General features: G+C 38.4%; 1 protein-coding gene across 1 annotated transcript; it reads right to left on the minus strand.

The window, feature by feature from the left end:
• Positions 1 to 24,728, minus strand: LOC131429344 (uncharacterized). The gene is made up of 2 exons (XM_058593418.1): positions 24,628 to 24,728; positions 1 to 280 (listed from the first exon to the last, which is right to left on the minus strand). Exons 1-2 carry the CDS (start codon positions 24,726 to 24,728, stop codon positions 1 to 3), a joined length of 381 nt encoding a protein of 126 aa, XP_058449401.1.
• Positions 24,729 to 24,964: the final 236 nt, after the last annotated feature.

Genomic DNA, 24,964 nt, shown 5'->3' on the forward strand with positions numbered 1-24,964 from the left:
TCAGGGCCAACGTGAACCGAAGTTGAAATTGTTGAGGAATGCCTTGGAGGCCACATAAACCGAAACATGTGGAATCGGGAATAGTCCGGCCGCCGAAGACATATTAACAATAATTCCTCGACGCCGACGTTTCATTCCGGGTAGCACCATGTGGGTCATCATCAGGGTCGCTTCGATGTTAACCGAAATGGTTTGCTGTAATTCGTTCTTTAGCACACGGTCAAATTCTAACGGATATTGGTGAGAAGTTCCGACGTTGTTCACTGACGGAGAAATTAACCTTTACAAAACAGAAATGATTCGATTCGAAATTTAAAATGTACCAATATTCCGATGTCTAGTTCGGAAAGCGCTTCGCTTATGTTCTCGTAAATCGGTTGACTCCTGGAGAAATCGATCGACAACCATTTAACATCGACTGCGTGCTTTGATTGTATTTCTTCGGCAATTTTTATCAATTTCGACTCCGTTCTCGAGATGAGAAACACGTTCATTCCTTTGCTAGCCAGATTGAATGCATATTGCTTTCCGATCCCATCCGAAGATCCTGTGATTACTGTGAAATTTACAAAACTGATCATATTTCGATTCGTTGGTAGCTTACAAATGATCTACCTGCCCATGGTCCGTATCGCGTTTTGAACGGTTTACTGTTGGAGAAAATCGTATTCCAAAAAATATTGAAAGGAGATTTTAAGCAGTCGAACAGTGATATGATCGCCGCGTACGCTCCTACGCCAGTTAGGAAATGAAGCAAGATGTTGCATATTTCAGGATGCATTGAATTATGTCACCGACTCCACTGCTCTCCGAAGACTACTAGTACTAGTTTCTAGTGATGTTTTCTCACAACTGTAAGCATGGCATTCAATTTTAGCACTTGATGCTAAAGCATAAAAAAACAGCTCGCAAAAGATGCGATTATTTGTTGATAATTATTACTTGTAGGGTGGCTTGTAATACAACTATTTCGGAACTCTAGCGCAATAATTATAATTGTCGAATAAATCAAACAAAACTTTATTGAGTTTCGTAAAATGAGAGATTCTAAAACAGAACACAGTGTTGATTTTTGACACACCCTCAGCTATCTTGAATCAGATAATAAAAACCGTAGTTACACATAAAATTGTGATATGTCTAGTCAACGGCCTTTGGCATTAAACGCGAAACATTGGATAAATTTGAGAGCATGTTTCGATTACAAATCTTCACTAAATTTCATTTAAATCGGAACAACTCTGAAATTGAGTATCTAAAGTTGGTATCATTCGAGTCAAAACAACTGAGCGTGTATCTCGTACTGATAATTTATAAATAAGTTCAAAGGCTACTGCGATCCACTTCAGGTAATGTGTTTCTAATCGTGTAATTGTAAATCGATTTCTGATATGTAATTAATTACAACTCAGCCTGATGACAGGTCACGATGCCAAGTCAGATTGATTTCCCATGGTGGCAGATAACATTTGGAAACCACCTTATAAATCGGATACTGTTTTAATGTCCTGTACTTAGCAGATCGATACTCCTGCTGTAAATGTAAAGTTGACATTTGACATTACGCTGCGATGTATCTCTAGGAAGTAAGTGTCAGTTTTGTAGTGTTTGTAATTGAATTTGAACTGTTATGCTCTGACGAATTGAAGCTGAGACGTGCAACAAAAATTGTGGGTATTTGTAGAAATTTTTCTAATATACCCAAACCTTCATTTACGTAATAATCAGGGGTTCGTAAATCGAATTATGAAAAAGTAAAAAAGTGAAATTTTCAACATAAAACAAGCTTTCCTTCTTTATATGTATTAAATTATGTGGAGCCTTCCAGATAGTTAAAACTGTATACAAAGAATAGTCGAATTTGAACGATTTTCATATTTTGGGAATACTAACACATCACGAGATCATAATAAATGGCCGATATTGCGAGTTCAAATTGAACGGTTATACTTTTGTCCGCCTCACAAGATTTCCTAGCAGAATATTACTTAACCTCGCCGAATGTTGAAAACTTTGGGACATTTGTATTTCTGGTAGTCGATTCACTGATAAATCAAAACTCTTTTCGTTTTTTTTTACCTTTTTTTTCATAACAATAAACAGCTACTATGGTGAATTAATTTTCACCTTTCAGCGTTGCTAGTTGAATGGGAAATTCGTTTAGGTACATTGTCACTCTGATACTGTACTTTGACAGTGCACCGCATGTTGGAGAACGTGTCCTCGAAAATTTGTCGAAAAAAAAGGATCTGTAATATTCAAGACTCTGAGAATTCATTCCAATGAATCAGAGAATTTTGATAGCACAGCACAAGGTCGATTCTCGGTTTGGCTTTTAGGGGTACTTGCGGGTGTGTAGTATCATTTGGAAATATGCGGATTCCAGCGGCAGATATTTTGGCGGATTTAAAATTTGATTGAAAGTTTTTTGTTTTGTTTTCTTTTCCACTGACTTGTTACGGCTGCTTACAAAGGACACCGTAGAGCCCTTACGAGTAGAGTGCCTATAACCAGAGCGACGACAGCTTCGTTCGTTCGGAGTGACAGCTTCCAGTTCCAAGCGAGCAAACTACCTGTCAATTACAATGTAAAGCTAGCGACACTGTCAATATTTCGGATTAAATGTTTTGAATTGTTGCCAACTTTACGGATGAGAAATCGACACTCTGGTTATAGGAAACTATGGAAGACGGTTTTCGAAAGCTCTGGAGGCACGGTTCTTTTCATAGAAGTATGCATATGAATACTACCGAGTGTTATGTTCGAAGATTTCGGAAAACGGAGAAAATGTCCCTCCAGATGTGCATTATCTTTGGTCAATACAGAGCCGTAGTGAGCGTTATTAAAAAATATTCGTCCCGCTAATTTTTCAACAAACACCATGAAGATGAACACACGTTGTTTTATTTTTCCATAAGGTTATTCGAAGCAACAGTCTCGAGTGTTACTTCATAAATTTCGCATTGAAACTGTAAAATTCACATTCACAAATTCATCCTACTGAAAATCGTCATCATATCATATTCCAGCCAAGTGAACCATTCTTCATAAGGTTAATAAAGCAAAATGAAGAATCAGCTTAAACCTGTGTTGAAACCATTGCGAAATGATTCAAAATTCCAAAGTTTTAAAATCTGTTTTGCGATAAATTTTAATTTTTTCGGGTGAATTCCATAGTAAGAATATCTCTGAATTAAAGAATAAAATATGCGCTTTCTTTTTTACCGTGAATGCATAGATTAAACTAAGAATTACAACTATTCGCCTTTAAATAAATGCGCTTCTAGTAAAAGTAAGCATGATTTATAAATTTTTTTTTGTGACTCATCATCATTTTGGTATAAATCAGCTTCGTTTGGTTGGTCAAATCATGTGAAAGCGTGCTGAAAATCAAACATTTTATTTCCATTTGAAATTGATTTGATGTCAATAAATTCTACGGTAGAACATCAAAATGGCGGACATGAAATTTTCTTTAATGCAAATTACATTTAACATAAAAATGTAATAAATCCTGTGTTTATTATTATTTATTAAGTTTTGTGAATAACACGAAGTAACAACAAGGTTTTACCAGGGAATGTTTAAAAGAAATACACTGGACCCTCAATTTACGTGCAAAGTCGGGGGTGGGTACATTAAATTTCGCATAAAATAAGTAAAACATCGCGTAATTTCAAGTTGTTCGCGTAAAAAACGGTTTTTCAATTTCATTCGATTTTAGTGTGAATAACACATTACTTTCATGCACAAAAGCATATAGGATCATCTGAGTATATTCTGAGACTACGGAAATCCGTAAGAGATATTCCAAGATCCAAGAATTACTTGGAATATTGTCCTTTGAAACTGCACTGTGCTACAGCACGCACTGCAACGCTAGTATCTATTTTTTGTTTGCTGTTCATATTTTTAGATGTACATATGGGTTATTTGTCTATTTATAGCTGTTCCAGGTATGTTCTCGTTAACCCAAGAACTTCAGTGAAAACAGGTCTTAGGACAGGTGTATAATTGTTTAATACTGGTCATAGCTGCGGAGCTGTATAGTGCCTACTTGTCTATTTCGATTTGATCCAAGAATGTTCACAGTCATCCAAGAGCTACAGTGAAATCAGAGCTTACGATCTACACAAACAATCCGCAGTTTTTGTATAGTTTTTCAATGCTGCTCATAGTCATGGAGCTACATATTGCTTACTTATCTATTCTGATCCGTTTCAGGAATATTTTCAGTCATCCAGGGACTTCAGTGAATCGCCAGTATGGAGTGTGAAGATTACATTTTTTAAAGCACTTTGTTATTTTGGTAGATCCTACTATCTGAGTTGCAGATAGGTTTTGAATTTAGTTCATTCACAATAGGCTTATGAATTGCATGCGGGGGTATGTAACAAGTATGGGCCGAGGACATTGACGCAGTTCTTTGTGCTGGTAGATCTAAAAGTCTCCAGGTAGTTTTTGGGTGACCCATTCGATCATCTACAACAAACCACTAAATTGTAAGTAGAATCACGAGTATAGACCGTGATCAATAAGTTCGTTATTGCGGTTTGTTATGCTGGTAGATCTTAAGGCCTGAACTTCAGATAGATTTTTGATGACCTAGAATACTCACAATAAGCAAATGATTTGCAATTCCGTCTAGACAATTGGGTCGAAACTAATGGCTTTCTTTCAGATACACAATTTGGTTTCCGCAGGGGTAAAGGAACGAACGATTGTCTTGCGTTGCTCTCAACAGAAATTCAGTATTTCTAGACATCAAGGGGGCTTTTGATTCAGTTTCTATAAATATTCTATCTAAGAAGCTGCACCAGCATGGTCTTTCGCCGGTTTTGAACACCTTTTTATATAATCTATTGTCCGAGAAACACATGTATTTCGCACATGGTGATTTGTCGACAATACGATTTAGCTACATGGGTCTTCCTCAGGGCTCATGCTTAAGCCCCCTTTTATACAATTTTTACGTAAAAGATATCGATGAATATATCAACACATCTTGCACGCTAAGACAACTTGCCGACGACAGCGTTGTGTCCATTATAGGATCCAAAACTGCCGATCTGCAAGGACCATTACAAGATACACTCCACAACTTGTCCACGTGGGCTCTTCAACTTGGTATCGACTTCTCTACGGAGAAAACTGAGCTGGTTATATTTTCAAGGAAGCGAGAACCAGCACAACTACAGCTTCAACTAAGGGGTGAAACCATAGCTCAGGTCTTCACATTCAAATATCTCGGGGTCTGGTTCGACTCCAAAGGCACCTGGGGATGTCATATTAGGTATCTGAAACAAAAATGCCAACAGAGAATTAACTTTCTTCGTACAATAACCGGATCATGGTGGGGTGCCCACCCAGGAGACCTGATCAGGCTGTACCAAACAACGATATTGTCCGTAATGGAATATGGATGCTTCTGCTTCCGATCCGCCGCGAACACCCATTTCATTAAACTGGAAAGAATTCAGTATCGTTGTTTGCGTATTGCCTTAGGTTGCATGCAGTCGACTCATACGATGAGTCTCGAAGTGCTTGCGGGCGTCTTACCGTTGAAAAATCGATTCTGGGATCTCTCATATCGATTGCTAATCCGATGCGATATCTTAAATCCGATGGTGATTGAAAACTTCGAAAGGCTTGTCGAGCTCAATTCTCAGACCCGTTTTATGTCCTTGTATTTTGATTACATGGCTCAGAATATTAATCCTTCTTCGTTTGTTTCCAACCGTGCTCATTTGTTGGATACTTCTGATTCTACTGTGTTTTTCGACACATCCATGAGAGAAGAGATTCGTGGAATTCCGGATCACGTGCGCCCTCAAGTGGCCCCAAATATTTTTTATAATAAATTTAGAACAGTCAACTGTGAAAAGATGTTTTACACTGACGGATCAAACATCAACGAGTCCACAGGCTTCAGCATCTTCAATCAGAACATCACCGCTTCGTACAAACTCAGTGATCCGGCTTCAGTTTATGTCGCAGAATTAGCTGCTATTCAGTACACCCTCGAGATCATTGAAACCTTGCCCAAAGACCATTACTTCATTGTCACGGACAGTCTAAGCTCAATAGAAGCTCTCCGGGCAATGAAGCCAGGAAAGTATCCCCCATATTTCCTGGGGAAAATACGGGAACACTTGCGAACTTTATCTGAACGGTCTTATTCAATATCGTTAGTCTGGGTCCCTTCACATTGTTCCATTCCGGGAAATGAAAAGGCAGACTCATTGGCTAAGGTGGGCGCATTAGAAGGTGATATTTATGAAAGACCAATCTGCTTCAATGAATTTTTCAGTATTTCTCGTCGAAGAGCACTTGAAAGTTGGCAAACTTCATGGAGTAATGACGAACTGGGACGATGGCTACATTCCATTATCCCTAGGGTATCGACGAAACCTGATTTCATTCGTGTTATGTCTCGGCTCATGTCTAATCACTACACATTCAACGCACATCTTCGGCGTATTGGGGTCATGGAGAGCGGTCTCTGCACCTGTGGCAACGGTTATCAGGACATCGAGCATGTCGTATGGTCATGTGTGGGGTATTGTGACGCCAGGTCTGTTTTAAAGGACTCCCTCAGGGCCCGAGGTAGACCACCTGATGTTCCGGTTCGAGATGTGTTGGCGAGTCGGGATAGTTCATATATGCTTCTCATATATAAATTCCTTAAACACATTAATATACAAGTGTAATCTGCGTTAGTTACCCCTGTTCCTCGACTGATGCTAAGAAGAAACTCCACCCACAGGTTCGACACTAACATCCGCCCGAATCTGGAACTAACAAGATCTTTCTGCTGTCACTAAATTTTCTGCTTCCCCCTCCCACGTTTTTTCACCATCTCGATGTCAACTAATTAGATCTTTGTCGTTCTTAGTCATTTTGTTCCCATATCCCCTTTTTACTCTGTTCTCCGTAATATTTACTTCTCTGTATATTTTGTTTTTTTTTTTTTTTTTTTTTCATTTTCCTCCGTAACATCATCATCATTGCCCACGGACGGCCGCTGTAGTCTATGAGATGAATATGGGCCACCCGCCTGGTATTCGTAGCCTGGGGGTGTTCCCCGCGAACCCATTCAGTACGCCGGCCGGTGCCGATTGCCAGCTGAAGGCGGGATCTGCCAAAGTCATTACATTATCTTAATATACTATCCTAGTTTTAAGTTATTTGTTAATTAAAATTAGAAAAAGCCCTTGGCATCTTAGAGCTTAAGCAGTGTGCCTTAATAAATTGTATAATTGAAAAAAAAAAAAAAATGATTTGCAATGTGGTACCACGAATACGTACCGTGTATAAGGATCGTGATAGTTCTCTTGGTTACGCTGGTAGATCTTAAGGCCTACACTCCAAGTAGTTTTTGGATGAACAAGCACTCATAACTCATCACAATGATCCATCTAGTTGAATGTGATACCATGAGTATGGACCACAAAGAAAAAAAAATCACTAATGTCATCGGTTTCACTGGTAGACCTCAAGGCCTATATTATAAGGAGGTTTTGGATGGACAAGACCTTTCACAGATATTACCACAGTGTGCCAATTTGCTAAACATAGTACTAAGAGTCAACAGTCACGCGTTCATATACTGATTTTTTTTACCAGAGAATTCTTGGATGTTCCCGATCTTCAATAGATTCTATGAAAACAAGCAATTATACAATTATACAATTTTATATAATTCAATTGACTGAAGCATCATCGCGTAAGTTTAATAAAAAATCACATTATTTCCAATGAGACGCGTAAAAAAGGTGCGTAAATTCGCATGAATTGAGGTTTTAGTGTATCGAGACTGCATGCATTGTTTAATTCTCGCTCTAATTATTTTATTTCTGGTGAGTTGCAATGTTATCAGGAAATTTATATAGCAATTTAAATTTGAAGCGATGAGAACGGCTTAGTGAACAAAGAAAATTATACATTGTTCCTGAATAAGTGAATATTCGACTACTAATTAACTCTAATATAAAGTTTTACCTACACGATATCGATGTAATCTGATCACTGTTTGTACGGTTCTATTTTCTGTATTTTGAATTCGCACTTCTATACAGAAAACAAAAACGTAGTCCTACATCAAAATATGCGATACCAGTGTGGTGAATGATAGTGCCGAAAATCTACGCACACTCATATTTTATTGAATTTGGACCTAAACAATAATTTTATTTTGAGAAGGCAATCCCACTCGGAGGGCAAACATTTTTGGCGGAAGAAAAATCTTCTCAATGAGCAACTTAATCACCAAAAATTGTCCTTTTTATCCAAGCTAGAGTTAGAAAATGCGCTCTGTAGATTTCTAATTTTTGCTCTTTAAGAGCAAATTCAGCAGCTGGATGTTTTATATGGGCGTTTTATAATAGAACTAAAATTGAAACAAACGTATCCCCAGCAAACCGTTCTAGTTTTATTTATTCGAACAGTTCTACTGTCAAATTTAAAACTGGTATACGTTGCCTTCTATTTTTTGCATTTTTGAAACACTTGTAAAACGCTACTGAGACTGCCAGTTTATCTTGTTGTAATATCCAGATTTAAAACTGACATAAATTATGCGTCTAGAACTTGAACACTCCCTAAGTGCATGTTCGGGAGTGTTCTAGTTCTAGATGCATAATTTATGTCAGTTACAAAATTTAAATCTGGATTTTATAACAAGAAAAACTGGCAGCCCCAGCAATGTTTTATTCGTGTTTCAAATATACAAAAAATAGAACGGCATCGTAGACCAATTTTATATTTGACAGAAGAACTGGTCGAATGAATAAAACTAGAACGGCTTGCTGGGGACACGTTTGTTCCAGTTTCTGTTCTATTATAGATCTTCCATATAGAACTTTTAACTGCTGAATTTGCTCTAAGGGATTCGCAGTTTTGCTTTCGAAAACGATCTCAGTAGGCGTGCGCGTCGGAAGTGAAAAATTTTCACTCTCGTCAAAACTATTCAAAATATTCTTTTTTTTTACATTATAGTGGAATTGTTATTAATTTCTTTATTATAGTGAAGTTGAACCAAGTGGAAGTAAGTTTTGGTTTATTTTTCATGTGGAGACGTAACGTGTCATGTAAATTGGACTGCAGATTTTTTTTCATAAGTTTTTTTTGTTCGGCTCCTTTACACTTAAGTTTAATGCGGCTGTTTTACAGCGTTTACAGCGTTTTCGCTGTTATCTAGCGAATGAAGGGGGAGCAGTGGTTCGCTATTCACACTCCCATCCATTGGTTCAGCATCACTGTTATTGGCAGAACAATCGTTTTTTTCACAGGCGTTGGGTAGGTTACTAGCTGCAGCTGGTGTACTTGGTTCTATAGGGGATACTGATGGTTTCGTTGAGGAGGATGCTGTTGGTGGCCGTGATAGGTGTGCTGGGGTTGCTTGGGGTTGGTGTGAAGGAAGCACCGTTGTCCTTTAGTGTAGTTGTTTTCTTGTCTTGTTCTTTTTGACAATATGGACATGTGGCCATCTGATTGTTATAGGTAACAAGTGATTTGCACGGGATTCTTGCATCCTGACCGAAAATCACAGAGGAAGGTACGCCATTTAAAAAACCGGGGAAAAAGTTCTTCCACTTTTCTTTTTCGATAGAGAGAATCTCTCCGTATTGGGACATAATTTAGTGAATATATGAATCGGTGACGCTTGAGGGCTTGATGGAACATCAAATATACTGGAATGTTGTACTTAATGTTTTCGTGCTCCATGTAGTGCACATTGTTATTATATTTTGTGAATTAAATTGCATCCAACTCTTTATAAAACTAGATGTAAACAACATTATTTGTCTTATTGCATTGAAGTAAATGCACACGTTTAATGTCAAGATACATTTGCTCCTTAAGCAAACCTTCAAGTTCTCGTATCGAAGGTCGAATTTTGCACAGCCTAAAGTCAACAACAATAGTATTTTTTCGTGTCAGCGGTAGCTTTTGTTCGTTTGGTTCACTCATTTCGAGGTCGTTCTATTGTTCACTACACAATACTGGACTTGGTTTCTTCCGTCCCGAACGTAAGCGGTTTTGTTATATCGACTGACTTGGATGATATGTGAAAGCGAACTGGGGGAGCCCGGTAATGATGGCTATCATGCTGTTGAAATGTTCGGTTTGAGTTGAAATGGTATCAATTCTCAATCCAATTTCCTAAGCAGTTCTTATTTGTCCATCAGTAAAAAAAACATGACTGTATCTCTGTATCAATGCAGTGCAATCCGGCAACACCATCGTCAAAATGCAACGCAAAGCGCAAACGGTTCATGTCAGGTTGACTATCTGAGAATTTTCTCTCTGGTAGGGTCAAGTGTACATCCATAATCGAGAAGAGGGCGTCTCCTGCTCATGAAAAATATGTTGTTACGGTCAGTAATTAGTAATTGTAATTGAGTAATAAGTTGTTTCAATTGATTTCATAGACAAAAAACTTAAAACGTTTTTCTCGAAAGCAGGTTTTCAAAGTCCGTGTCCATCGTCATTCAAAAACTACTGAATCATTTTTTTCAAATTTTACACACACTTTCTACATATGAGAAACAAGACCCCAACGTTTTCCTTTTCGTTGTTTTTTACTTTGGAGAGGTTTTACAGCTACAAAATGGCGAATTTTATCGTGAAAAATCACAGTTTTCATCTTGAACATCCACCAAAAATTTATAAAATTAAAAAAAAATCAAACAGAAACGTTGTGGTCTAGAAAAACTTCTACTCTAACTATGCTGCGTTCGTTTGTTCACTTCTGATTAGTCTGCGCTGAGATACAGTGGATACCGCAAATCATGATTTTTAAGAAGCATTCTCAAAAAATACCTCTTCACCGACTTATTTCTCAACATTTTTCCACGAAAAAATTACAAAATGTTGTTCGAATGATCCGTTTTATCATGCAAAACATTTGAATTTATTTTGTTGCACCTCCCCTTAAACTGAAATTTTAACCAATTCCATCATTTTTTGACGCCCCCTGATTGTTGACGCCCGAGGCGGTCACCTCACTCGGCTCACCTCAAATACGGCTCTGGGTCTGAACGGCATTACGCAGAGGAGTATTAAATTGTATCTTTTTTTTTTATTTAAAAGATATTTTATTCAGGCCTATTTACGTACAAGCTTTACTTGGCCGATTTAGCTGAGTTTTTAGATAATTTTTTTTTGTGTTGGATCTCGTTGTCACCCTTTTTCTAGGGGGAGAGGAGCTTCCATTTTCCTCCTGCGAGGATTGAGGGGCAGTTTGTTCGTGGTTCGTCCCATCATCCATTGCCGTGGTATTGTTGTTGATTTTGTTGCTAGTTGCTGTAGATGCGCCTTGTTGTACATTGTTTTCAGTTGCTGGTTGGTTAGATGGTAAGCTGTTAATTGTAGCTGGTGTACTTTGTTCTATAGGGGATACCTTTGATGGTTTCGTTGTAGGGGATGCTTCACTGTTGTTGGTGACTGTCACAGATGTACTGGGGTTGCTTGGGGTTGGTGTGAAGAAAGCACCGTTGTCCTTGGGTGTAGTTGTCTCCTTGTCCGGTTTATCACATGGCTTACCGTAGTGAACATGATTGTCATAGGTAACAAGTGATTTGCACGGCATTCTTGTATCCTGACCGAATGTCACATAAGAAGGTATAGGCCTCCTCAAGCGCATGCGTAACAAACGTACGCCATTTAGAATACCGGGGAAAAAATTCTTCCACTTTTCTTTTTCGATAGAGAGAATCTCTCCGTATTGGGACATAGTTGCGCGAATATAAGGATCGGGGACGCATGAGGGTAGATCATGCACACGCACTTTTATAGCACTATCTTCCATATATATTGGAATGTTGTACTTGATATTTTCATGCTCCACATAGTGCACATTGTTATTGTCTTTAGCGAATTGAATTGCATCCAACTCTTTATAGAACTGGATGTAAACAACATTATTGGTCTTATTGCATTGAAGTAAATGCACACGTTTGATGTTAAGATGCATTTGCTCCTTAAGCAGACCTTCAAGTTCTCGTATCGAAGGTCGAATTTGCACTGTCTGAAGTCAACAATAATTGTATTCTTTCGTACCGGCGGTAGCTTTTGTTCGTTTGATTCACTCATTTCGAGATCGTTCTATTGTTCACTACACAATACTGTACTTGATTTCTTCTGTCCCGAACGTAAGCGGTTTTGGTTTATCGACTGACTTGGTTGAGATGTGAAACCGAACTGGAATTGTATCTTTATTCACTTAAAAGAGGACGAAATGATTGACCTTTATAGAGCAGTTCGGAAAAGTTCTGTCGGTTCGTGGGCGATGCTTTTTGTTTTATTTTTGACATTTACGATCTGTTTAAAGAGATTGTTTTCAGAAATTTCACTTGTTTTCACGGAAGCTTTATTTCAATTGCTCTTTAAATGACTTCCTCTTTCTTTTTTTTAATGTAGTAGAAAACAGACAGTAGGAAGCAACAGGGAGCAGATGTAAGAATGTCCACTTATATTCGGACAAAACAAAATCCGTCTCTATTTTCTGTTGGAGTTAGTGATGTTCTTTAGGGTTCTTGAATGTTTGGCACTAAAATGAAATTTAAAAAAATAGAAAATAATAAAAATTATGCATAAAATAATATGTTTTATATTAAAATATGATCTCATATTAGAAATCTCGTTATTTAAAAACTGTTTTATTAGTTTCTTGAAGTTGTTTTGCATGGGTTAGAATTTCTCTTGATTTGTATAGTACGACTATGACACAAAACAAAAATAAGACAGAGGTCACAAAAATAATATTCAAATTCAGTTTTTCATAACAAACTAGGGGTAGATTTTCTCGAAACATACAGCACATAGCAAATGACAACGGCTACCGAAGGCCACACTAAAAGAAGCGATAAAGCACTAGCCGCCATCTTCTCTATCTCTATTATTATCATCAAATGATGCACATTACGGTAAAAGTGTCCTCGCAGAGGTCCATCGCTTCCGAACAACTGTCGTCGCATTCGGTCAGCTTCGCTCGGAACCATTCGAAAAGTCGGCGGAGAAACGATGTGCAATTAAAACACTTATTTCTCGTTATATCTGTTTCAATTTTGAACGCGGTCCGCGAAGAGGTAATTTGAAAATTTTATGACATGCGGCGTTGAAAAGAATTTTTCTGCTCCAGAAAGTACACAGCGGCTGCAGGAGCAGGAGCAGCACCAGTAACCGCTGCAGCGCCATCCGGACGGATTCAGACATCAGCCGTTTTATGATTATGACGATCTCCTGCCTTAATTACTACGCCTTGGCTCTCGGGGACTGACCCCGGACTGTCCACCCCGGCCGGTCGCACCAGCAGAAATGACGACAGTAAAGTTCTTGTATTCGTCGTGTTGTTTCCCAGCCGATTGGAACTCATCAAGAAATGAAATTCAATTTCTTAATTTTTCCTCCCGTCGCAGGCACCTTTCCATTCCGTGCTAAAACGGCTACTTTCATGTTCGCGAATGCGCGATTCTTTTTCAATAAAGGGAAATTTATGAAACAACTAATTGGTTATTTTTACCTGAATGATTTTTTTTTGTGTAATTGAGTGCGTATACGAAATGTGGTTAGCCGCTTGGAAAGCATCGAATTCTTGCGGTAGGGCAAAGGGAACTCAATGTGACCGTTTGTTCCGGCTGAATGAACTAGAAATCCGTAGTGCCTTGGCCCACGATCATCCGCGCACACCATCACAGTCCAGTACCATCAATCAAAGTCACTTTTAATATTGTCAATGTCAGCGGGGAGATACGGTTTCCCGAACCCGGTTTCCTATCTCTCTGGGGCTAAATTGAGCTGTACGGTACCATCCTAGAGAGATCGTTCACGCTTGATATGGCGCTACGGTAACGACCGGTCGCCGCTAGTCGATGGTTTCTTGATGAACTCAACGTAACGAAAAAACTGTGCAGGACCGCGGTTCGTTTGTCAAGAGCAGATCACCGCTCAATTGAGATCATCAAGAAGAATGGAATGCGTAGAACTTCGGGAGTGGGCGATGAAGGTGATTTATGGTTTTGCTGACGCTGTCGGAATGAAAACCATTTAATCTTATACCAATAGTGCCGCCAAGGGTTTCTTTTATCTGTGGAAGAGTTATTTTATCTTTTCTGGGGAGGAGTTTATGCAAAATTGATGATGATGATGATTCTTTGTTGTTTACTCACACATGGATCGTTTACAAAGTTAAGTTTCTTTTTGTCGGTGTGTTGTTTTGTGCGAATATATTTCCGAATTTCTTGCTATTTCCAAGAGACCATTTGTTTAAATTACCTCATTTCTGTTCACATCGCTTCCAATTCATGTTTTTGTTCAAAATACACAAGAACGACATAGAAGGGGCTGGGGTTCACTAGTAGATTGATAGTACCTATTAGCTCTCTCCGGACAGAACCAGCCTAGATGCCGTGTGGAATCCGGCGGAAAAAAATGAACCAAGAATAGATCCACTGGGTTTCTGCTTCCATGTCGTAAAAGGCGACAATTGCAGGAGTTTCTTTTTCCCTTCAGTTATCAGATATTTTCAATGTTTCACTACTGATCACTCTATTTTACTAAATTATCTCTTCATTCAACCTATCAATTTCCGTCTAGCTTCGGAGAAAAGTTTTATTTGAAATGTTTTCTACTTCCATGTTATTGATTGTCTTTCAGGATTATAAATTGAATGGTAAAAATCAACTATTGCGCAAATCCGTTGATATTACAAAGTTAATAACAGAGATAACATATATCGGTATATTGCTGTACAATACGATTCTTGCTGGAAATTTGAACTGCATAATCATGGACGACGAAACCTACGTGAAACTCGATTACAAATCCTTACCGGGACCACAATATTATACGGTGCGAGAAGGGCAAGTGTTAAACCAGTCCGAGACATCGATTGAAGTCGAAAAAAATGATAAGAAAGCTATGGTTTGGCAAGCAATTTGTAGCTGCGGTAAGATTTCGAAACCCTTCATCACCACTGCTTCAATGAACAGCGAAATATACATCAAGGAATGTTTACAAAAACTACTTCTACCCATAATTCGAAGCAACAAGGATCCTGTTGTCTTCTGGTAAGATCTTGCTTCTTGCCACTACTCGAAATCAACGGTAGAATGGTATACCACCAAAAATGTCACTTTCGTCCCAAAAGACATGAATCCACCAAATTGCCCACAACTTCGACCAATTGAGGAAATCTAACACTTGCACGGAACGACCGAAATTAGCTCTGCGCCTAATTCGTATTACTGTTTTTGAATTAGTTGATTCTAACAACAAAATTTCCAAAATAACTATAAAATTAGTTAAAATGTAGAATTTACTGTGCTGAAAAAAACTCTTATTTTTAGAGAATGTGTTTAGTTGGCGAATATTCTGGACACAAACCAGCAATATTTCAATCCAACACGAAATTCTCATTGACAACTAATTTCGTTATTAAAATCAGAAACTTTGATTCTATTTATCTATCACCGTCATTACTGAAGGACAGCAGTGTCAAAGCAAAACAATCCATTAAAAAGCTAAAAGGGACAGTCTTGTTGAAACTGCTCGCAAATTGTTTAGATGTTTTTCGCATGTGTTACGATATATCCCTATATAATTTTCTAAACCGATATGTAAAAATGACGTAAACTGTTAGTGGAAAGTGTATTTATTCAGAATTTGTGCGCACTTGAAGCGATTGTGCGTAATAATGTTTTTACGCGGAACAGTGATGTGAATTTCGAATGTTTCACTCTAATTGTGATGAAGGTTTTTTGTATCTTCAAACCTTCCGAGCTGCGCCGTCCGGTGTACTATTTGTATTCGGTTTTTGTTTTCCGAGTGCTCAAAGTTTTCAGTGAGAATGAAGAAACAGTGATTTAGAAGAAAAAAAATTCAAAAAGATGTTTACGTTTCGTTTATGTCTTTTTCTCCAACACAACATCGTATTTATACCTGCCAATATAGAAAAGACAACCGCGTCTGAATTTTTTTCGGCAGTAGTGTGCCATCTAGTGGCTAGTAGTCATTAAGGTGTTACCGTTTCGGTGACAGGGCGCCATATAGCTGCAGATTGCAGAAGCCAATTCAACCATTCATATTGGTTGAAAACAACATTATATTTCTTTAATTCAACTAAAAAATTAGTTGACTGGATATGAAGTGTGCCTTAGCTAAGAAATGACAGTACGTTTAATTTGTGAATTCAACTAAAAAAAATAGTCATTTCAACAAATATTTTATTATTATTAAGGGAATGAGAATAAAAAATCTAAATCAGCAAAAGTAAGATTTTTTTAGTTGTCTCAAAAAATAACTAACTAAAATCAGCAAATCAACTAAATTTTTCGCGAAAATGCTGATTTCGGTCGTTCCGTGTGTGAATTATTTACAGCGAAATCAAAGTGCGTCCTTACTTTCTGGGACAGTCTTTAGCAGAAATTTTACGTCTGTTTAGCGGTTTATGTGGAACTGCTGATTGGCATAACAGTTTCACATTAACTGTTATGCACTGACGAGTCGAAGATGAAACCTTATTTAAGTGTACTTTTGTGACACTAGCTGCTAAGGTTTTATGTATTGCTCCAAAGACAAAGAAATGAGAATAAAAATATTTCAACGTGTAGAAAAAATACAAATTCTTAGCAGCCTTATGGCTTTTAATACTAGACATAATAAAGTCGGTTTACTTAATAGTGTTTATTGGTTCTTAGAAATAACCCTTGAGTTTCGATCATGAATGAAAACGCACTTTTGGAACCTGTAATTAATTGAAATATAAAAGGAGATTTAGATACCGATCGAATTGATTCATCAATCCAAAAACAAATCAGCTTCATCATTGCATAGGTTTTTTTTTCCTTGTAAACAACTGAGCAATAATCCTGTCTTCCTTCGACGAGGAAACGATTCTCACTTCCGCAATCATCTAAAAATGGTTACAATCTATCAAGTTCTCCTTAAAGCATTAACTGAAGTGTTTCCTCTGTTTTGCTTACGTCTTCGATTATGATTGCCCTCGTTTTCTATCCGATGCCATTCCAAAAGGTCGTCGGGAATCTAAAAAGTGAGATCCGATGGCCCAGATATGACTGCAGCAGGATGCACTTTCCAATACAATGCAAAGTTTTATCGACAGACAGGTTGCATATGCTTTTTTGTTCACCCTCGATTCAGGTAGATACGTAAATTGGTTTATTGGTTTTGTGCTTTTTTACTCCTGCTGGCTCGGCACTCTGGCACTGTGGTCACTGCCAGAGCGAGGGCCAAATGTTTCCTTTCACGCAATATTTTGTGTGTCAGGCACAGCCCGACCAAACGGCATGTGCATGTCCTTAGGAGAAGAAAGAACTTCGAAGAAAATGTGGCGAAGGTGCTTTCATGCACCCTTGTCTAATTGGAAGGATATGTTTTTATTCTTTCAAATTTTTGGCTTAGTGACGAACAGGTGATGAAGGCCCTTTCTCCGGAGGGGAGATTCCGTTCCAAAAGCAAAGGGGTCAGAATGCTGAAAAGGCGCGAAAATTCAAATTAATACGATCGATTCTCGATTGGACCCGGTGTTATTTGGAATGGGTTGCCACGTTTAACTTCTCAATTCAGAATAATACATGTACAGCTCCAATACTATCGGATGGCGGAAAGGTTGATTCATGTTTCAGACAGAGAACGGAAGCGATTGTAAACGGGTGAGATTTTTACAGAAGATATCAGGACCCTGATAGATGTGACCAGGAAGTGCTATCACATTTTCTCTCTAGGATCATGATGTTTTATTGTTACTCTAAAATTCTTTTCTGTTCTTGACCGCGATGGACGTAGCCCGACGGCGCAGGAATATATGAGGGTTTTCTGGTGGTCGGAAAGATGCAGGTAGGTGAAAAGGACTCACTTTGTTTCCTTCTATTGAGCTACGGACAGATACAGATACGGATCAGAGAAACAGGTGAATAGGCATTATGTCTTTAAATGTGCTTTTTCCGTTAATGGAACGTTTGTTAGTAAGTACGAATCATTTTTGTGAAGTGTCTATGCATAGTTAAAGGCATGATAAAACAAGGATGAATCCTACAAGTGGTCGGTTTGGTGTTATTAATCTTCTAGCAGACTTCAGCAGAAGCTAAATTTGTTAACTCCTAAATGTTTCCTATTTGCGGCGGTCAGTCAGTCGAAACTAGTTCACGTCCGAGTCATAAAAAAAGGCGGCTGGGTAATGTCAGAGACACGTCCGGATGACGTGAATCCGAATATAATGGATGGTTCGGTTTGTTTGATGTTAAAAAATCTGAATTCTGGACGTGGAAATCTGAAACCTAGTTTATGAGTCAAATGTTAGAACAGAGTTTCTGTCCTGGAGTCTGAAGCTCAATTTTTTTGCTAGATACTGGAACTGAATTCTGAACCTGAGCTCGGAAACTGAATCGTAGAACTTATCATTAAATCTGTGTTCTGGAAGAGGTTTCAAGTTCGGCATTGAAGTCCAAATCCGAATCCTAGCACTGAGTCTTGATCACTTGTGGAACTGAATTCTATAATCAAATTCTAGACCTGCATTCTGGAACTGAATTCTGAACTTGGATTTCACGTTATAGAACTAAATTCAGGAGATACAACAGAATTTTGGGTCTGAATTTTTTTTCTTAATTTTTCTTCGGCTTCAGAATTTTTAAACTGAATTCCGGATAGGAATTTTGAAATTCAATTTCAATCTGAACCTAAATTTCAGTTCTAAAATTCATATTCAAAGCCAGAATTCATTTCCGAAATTTAGTTTCAGTGTTCAGGTCTAGATTTAAGATCCTGGCCTCAGTTCCAGATTTCGGTTCCAAAATCCAAAACATTCCAGACATTCCAAATTCTGAGTTTCGGTTTCAGTTCCTGAATTCAAAAATTTGATTCTGGTCTTGGATTCTGGACGGGAAACTAAAATGTCGATCTGAATTTTGAAAATTAAAAAGATGGTTTAGGATTCTGAAAATGAGTTTCAGAACTGAGCATCAGAATCGAATTCTGGACCTGGATTCTGGTCTGAGTCAACATCGCAGGAAAAAATCAAGGAAGCATTCAATTTTTACTGTCTTTACTTATCAAACATTTTTGAAAACATTAATAGACGTAAAATTTCTGCTATTTGCAGAAGACTTATATTTTGCAACGGTGTGCAATGTATTTACTAACGTGCCGAACGAAAACGTGTTTAGCATTCAGCAATTCGATTTGAACTGCTTGGCACTGATGAATAAAAGACGAAACGTAAAAAATATTAGAAACGGTTATGTGCCCTAGCACCAAAATTTGGCTAACCCCTAAATGATTAGTTTTGAGGTATTTGTGGTTATCTCATACTACTGAAAATTTTATCACAAATCGCTGATCATATCTTCGATGACGAGGGGAAAAAATCATGTTGACATGCTAAATAAAACAAGAGATATTTACAAAATTTATCACTCACTTATATGATAAATTTTGAAATGGCGCCCCATAGTAAAATATGACGTAATCACGTCAAAAGGAAGACATACACGTTATAAAACTTTTTTATTCAATATTGTGAAGACGGTACGACCACTTTGTTGTAATTTATTGAAAGATGGCTTTTTGGTCAATGTTTCTTTACAACATATTTATTTTGCGTCAAAAGCCAAAGCTTTTGACGCAAAATAAATATTTTGTAAAGAAACATTGACCAAAAAGCCATCTTTCAATAAATTTTTTATTCAATATCATACGAAAAATTTACTCTAATTTAAGGTAGAGGAAATGAACAACAAAATATCTGACACCACTTGCACATTCTGAAGTCAGCAAAACGCATTTAAACCAATACACACAAAATCCAATGAAGAGCCGAATTAGAATCTATCATGCTTTACTAAATTGATTATTTTTCCCTCCGCACTTCAACACATTAGCAATTCTAATAGTTCTTCAGATAACATTTGGAGTCATTAGAAGGGCTGATTTTGTATAATGTTTCCCATCGTTGTATTTTGCTTCAATGCAAAACGACCAGCAGCTGGATGACGCAACCGCTTTTATTTAAAGCCAAACTCGCCCAGCGAACGTCTTGCAGCAGAACTGTTTCCTGTACGAATTGATTCAATACTAGGGCATTTTTGGTGAAAGATTTCTTTTAACGTGATTTCGTTTGTCGCCTTTTCACGCATGGGCGGTCCTAACAACCACAAAAATAGCAGCATACAGAACTTTGATGTCGATTATTTTATTTCAGGTTTGCATATTTCAGTGAAAGAAACTATCAAAATGCTGTACGATATTCAATCCTGGCTTTCAGAAGGGCCAAATTGTGGAATTCTCTACGATATTAAACACTGGTTGGAGCATTTTTCTGGAATGCGAAGCAGTCAAATGCTGCCTTTACTCGCACTTGTATGCGCTCTGCGAAAAGTGCACAAAGCTAATCAAATTGTTCTAGACTTGCACTAAACTGATAATTTTTATCTCCGAATATTTTCAAAGAAGCAATCTTTGTAGTTCTTTAGATAACATTTGGAGCCATTGGAAGGGCTGATTTTGTACAACGTTGTTCACTTTTCATTGTATTCTGCTCCAATGAAAACGACCAGCAGCTGGATGACGCAATCGCTCTTATTTGAAGAGAAACTCGCACACACGTCTCGCAGCAGAACTGCTTCCTGTGCGAATTGATTCAATACTAGGGCAAGTTTAGTTTTTCTACGTGATTTCGTTTATAGCTTTTTTACATACGAGTGGTCCCAACGGCCACAAAAATAGCAACATAAAGAATTTTGATGTCGATTATTTCAGTGACAAAAGCGTACACAATAGCTTTCAAAAGGACCAAATTGTGGAATTCTCTACGATATTAAACACTGTTCGGAGCATTTTGGTGCGAATTTCGCTTTTCGGAAAATTCACAAAGCCGATCAAGTTATTCTAGATTTGCCCTAAACTGATGATTTTTATCTCCGATTAAATGCAAAGAAGTGATTTTTATATATTTTCAAATAACATTTGGAGCTATTGGAAGGGTTGATTTTGACAAAATCGCTCTTGCTTGAAGCGAAACTGGCTCTGCGAACGTCCTGCAGCAGAACTGCTTCCTGTGCGGAATGATTCAATACTGAACTGAACTCTTGATACTGGAACTCAGCTCTGGACCTGAACCGACCGGAATGATGCACTTGCTTTACTTTCTACTCAGTCCACTGCGCGGGCTAGTATGAACGGGATATATCAAGTGTTAACTTTTGTCGTGAATACGACTTACTTTACTATGGGGTGCCTTTTCAAAATTAGCCAGAATGGGCAGAACTTAATCGTGAATATCTCGACTTGTATTAAAGGCAGAAACATAATTCTTTCACCATTTCATCGAAAGTGTGATCAGGAATTTGGGATAATATTTTGAACAGTGTGAGATAACTACAAACAACTCAAATATTAGGTTTTCTCAAACTTTGAAAACAACGCGGAAAACTCTTTACTTTTGCTTGGCGTTTTCGCGCAAGGACGACGATTTTGAGGTAGTCAGGCATATATCTTCAACTGACTGCGTATAAAAGGGGAACCGTGGTCGAAATTCGATCATTTCTTCTTGTGCGTTGGATGCAAGCAGACGTCGTGGGACCAGCAGCTTCGGAGAGTTCTGCGTGGTTAAAAACCTCAAACGCTCAGGTCGCAACTCTCATTTAGACTTCAGTCGTCAGGTGGAGCAGTCGGCAATGAAAGCAGACCTTTTGCTTGGATAAAGCCTCAAACGCTTAGGTCGTGCTTTCATTTGGACTCAAGTCCCTGCTAGGCCGCCATGTTTTCGTGACCATCATCTTTTCTGCAAAGACGAAAACAACGAAGAAGTATATAAGTTCGTTGTTGCTAAATATCTGTGATATTTAGCTGTGAAAGTTGATTTTTTTATGTTTGATTATAAATGTGATATCGTTATGAAATGTGCGCTGCCAAATTGTAATACTGACTTTCACAATCAATGAAGTGTTGTATTTTACTTCATTTTGTTTACTTTGCTCTCACTGATTTGCTAGCTTTGATGGCCCCGAAGGACTGAGATGTTGGTTACGATAGCACTAGCTGGAGCGCCTTATTGTTGCCACCGGGCTGTTTGGACTTCAATCGTCGGGAGCAGCGGTAGTCAATAATGAGAGTAGTTCTCATTTGCTTTTCGGTAGTCGTAGCGAGAAGTCGTCTTGAAGTTTCAGAGCTTAGTTCTGGAATATGGGTTTAGAATTCAGAGCCTGTGTGCTGAACTGGATTCCGGAACTGATTTCAGTTTCGAAATTGTAGTTCTAGAACTAAAATCCAACTGAATTCTGAGTCTGTTCTAAGTTCTGAATTTAGTTCTTGAACTCAGGGTCCAGTTCCTAATTCCAGAATTCTTCAAATAGGTTATTTTTGTCGTGAATACGACTTACGCACCTTCTGCGTGGTTAAAACCTCAAACGCTCAGATAGCAGTTCTCATTTACTTTCCGATTGTCAAGCCGAGAGGACGCATTCTACTAGCAGTGACGAAGAGTGCACCTTCTGCGTAGTTAAAACCTCAAACGCTCAGGTCGCAACTCTCATTCGCTTTCCGGTCGTCGAGGGAGTGATGTCATCAACCTGCAGCGACGGAGAGTGCACCTTCTGGGTGGTTAAAAACCTCAAACGCTCAGGGCGTAGTTCTCATTTGCCTTCCGGTCGTCAAGGCGAGAAGACGCATTAAACCAGTTTCGCATCATTTGGCACTGCGTGCGGATGTGTCGGTATGTACGCAAAGCTAATTTCAATTCAAGCAAGAACGATTGCATCAGCTTTGCATTGGAGAGAAAGAAAACAAGAAACGAAAAGTGGACAAAATTATATAAAATCAGCCGTTCTAATGGCTCTAAATGTTATCTAAAGAACTATTAAGATTACTTCTTTGAAATTCGAAGGTAGAAATCATCAGTTTAGTGAAAATACAAAATAATTTGATTTGGTTTGTGCACTTTTCGCTGTGCGAAAATCGTTCGAGATAAATGTTCCGAACTGTGCTAAATATCGTAAAGAACTCCACAATTTGGTCCTTCTAAAAGTCAGAAATGAATCCTGTACAGCATCTTGATAGTTTCTTTCAATGAAATAATCAAATCCGAAATGAGATAATCGACTTCAAAACTCGTTAAAAATTTTAGTAGTGAATAGGGGGAAAGTTTCGCAATTCACATAATCGATCTACTATCAATTCGAAATCGAAAGTGTAAAGAAATCGTGCCACTTTTATTAGTATTCACGACATCCAGTTATGTCTCTGATATTACACACCCGTACTTTTTTATACCTAGGTAATACAGAAATGAAATGTCGCTTACTACATCGAAAACGTCGTCTCGGGTACGAGAAAGGCGTCATGAGTTTTCTTCTTTGATACTCGTTTAAATCAAACATTTCAGAAAATTTTATTTTTGAATCATTTGTGATTATGTTATCATAAATTGATGATCATATTTCCGATGACATGTAGCAAAAAATTATGTAGATACGTTAGATACAACGAGATATTCACGATCAAAAACTTATCACTCTCTCAGAGGGTAAATTTTTAAAAGGCACGCCATAGTAAGGTAAGCTGTATTCTCGATAAAAATATTGCGTTTAAGTGTAATATTCTTCAAGTGCTACTTATGCAGAGTATGCTCTGCGTTCGTTTAGCGGTTCAAGTTGAAATTTATAATTCAAGGAGGCGAAGAAATTGTGAAGACGTGAAAGAAAATAAATTTGTTTTGTTATTGCTTCCATTAGGATGACTGAAGTCATCTTTAATCGTCCAAATTCATTTAAATGTTAATGATCCTGAGTTAAAAAAATAAAATAAAACTACGATCGTCCCAAGTACTCAACACAACATCAATGCAACGAATGTTAACATAAAGCTTATTTCTGTTAAAAGTTCATCTGATACATATCTAAACAGCCATGTTGATACTCGAATCATGAATGATTTCGTTCTCGTCGCTGTCGTCGCCAGATCGCACTCATCACGATCTAGATCAATATTACAAATATCCGTCCCGCTCGGTTCACCGGTTCTCCTAATCCCGAGCTCGTTCCCGATTCTTATGAATATATATGAGAGTCTGAAATAAATTTCCGACATACAGCACAAAAAAAAATAAGAAAACAGGTCCAAAGTATTGACGACAATAACAGCCCCAACCGATCACACTGATGATCGTAATTTGCAATTTTGTTCCACATTGTGCTTTGTGTGTTGTCGCCTCCGGCAACCGTTGTTCGCCTTCGTCGCAAGAACTACTATTTCCGTTGCTTCACTTTTCAGAATGACCTCCGAAAAATTGCCGGCCAAATGCCCTTCCACATTCGCGAAAGCGAAAGACATTACCGTTTCCTTCGTGTCCTCGCATTTTCTTGCGCTGGACGTCCGGCAAAATATGAACAACAAGAAGCGAAATGAAAAATATTTCGCCCTTCGAAACCTTTCAAGAATTGATGTGGGGATAAATTGATCCCGAGGATCATGATCCCATTCTCGGTCGTCACCACTCGACACCGTCGTCGCGTCGTCACACACCATCAATAAGCTCCACTTTAGCCGGACTACCGGACTTGAATGATCATCTCCGAGGGAGCGCACAGCAGCGATCCCACATTATTTCACATCTTCCCCGTGCTGACCATATGTGGTACGATCACAGCCCCCAATGATGCAATCAATTCTTTTGTGCCACTCTCCTGGTTGTTGCTCGGTTTCGGTATCATTATCCTTCAGCTCATTGTCTCTGTCGTCTCACAGGCCGAATGCGATGTTTGCGAATTTTCGGCGGCGAGAATCGCACCATGCCTTCACGATCGATATATGGAATTTGAACAATCATCTGGCGGCACTTTTTCGCCGATCGCTAGGTACCCCGAAGCGGTCGATTGATACCTCCTGCCTGCCGCGTCGATGCACTTTTGGGATCCGAAAGCATTCTTCGCCTTTGATCCTGACCGCC

Source organism: Malaya genurostris, chromosome 2 (assembly GCF_030247185.1).
Source record: "Malaya genurostris strain Urasoe2022 chromosome 2, Malgen_1.1, whole genome shotgun sequence".
NCBI classification, from domain to species: Eukaryota; Metazoa; Arthropoda; class Insecta; order Diptera; family Culicidae; genus Malaya; species Malaya genurostris.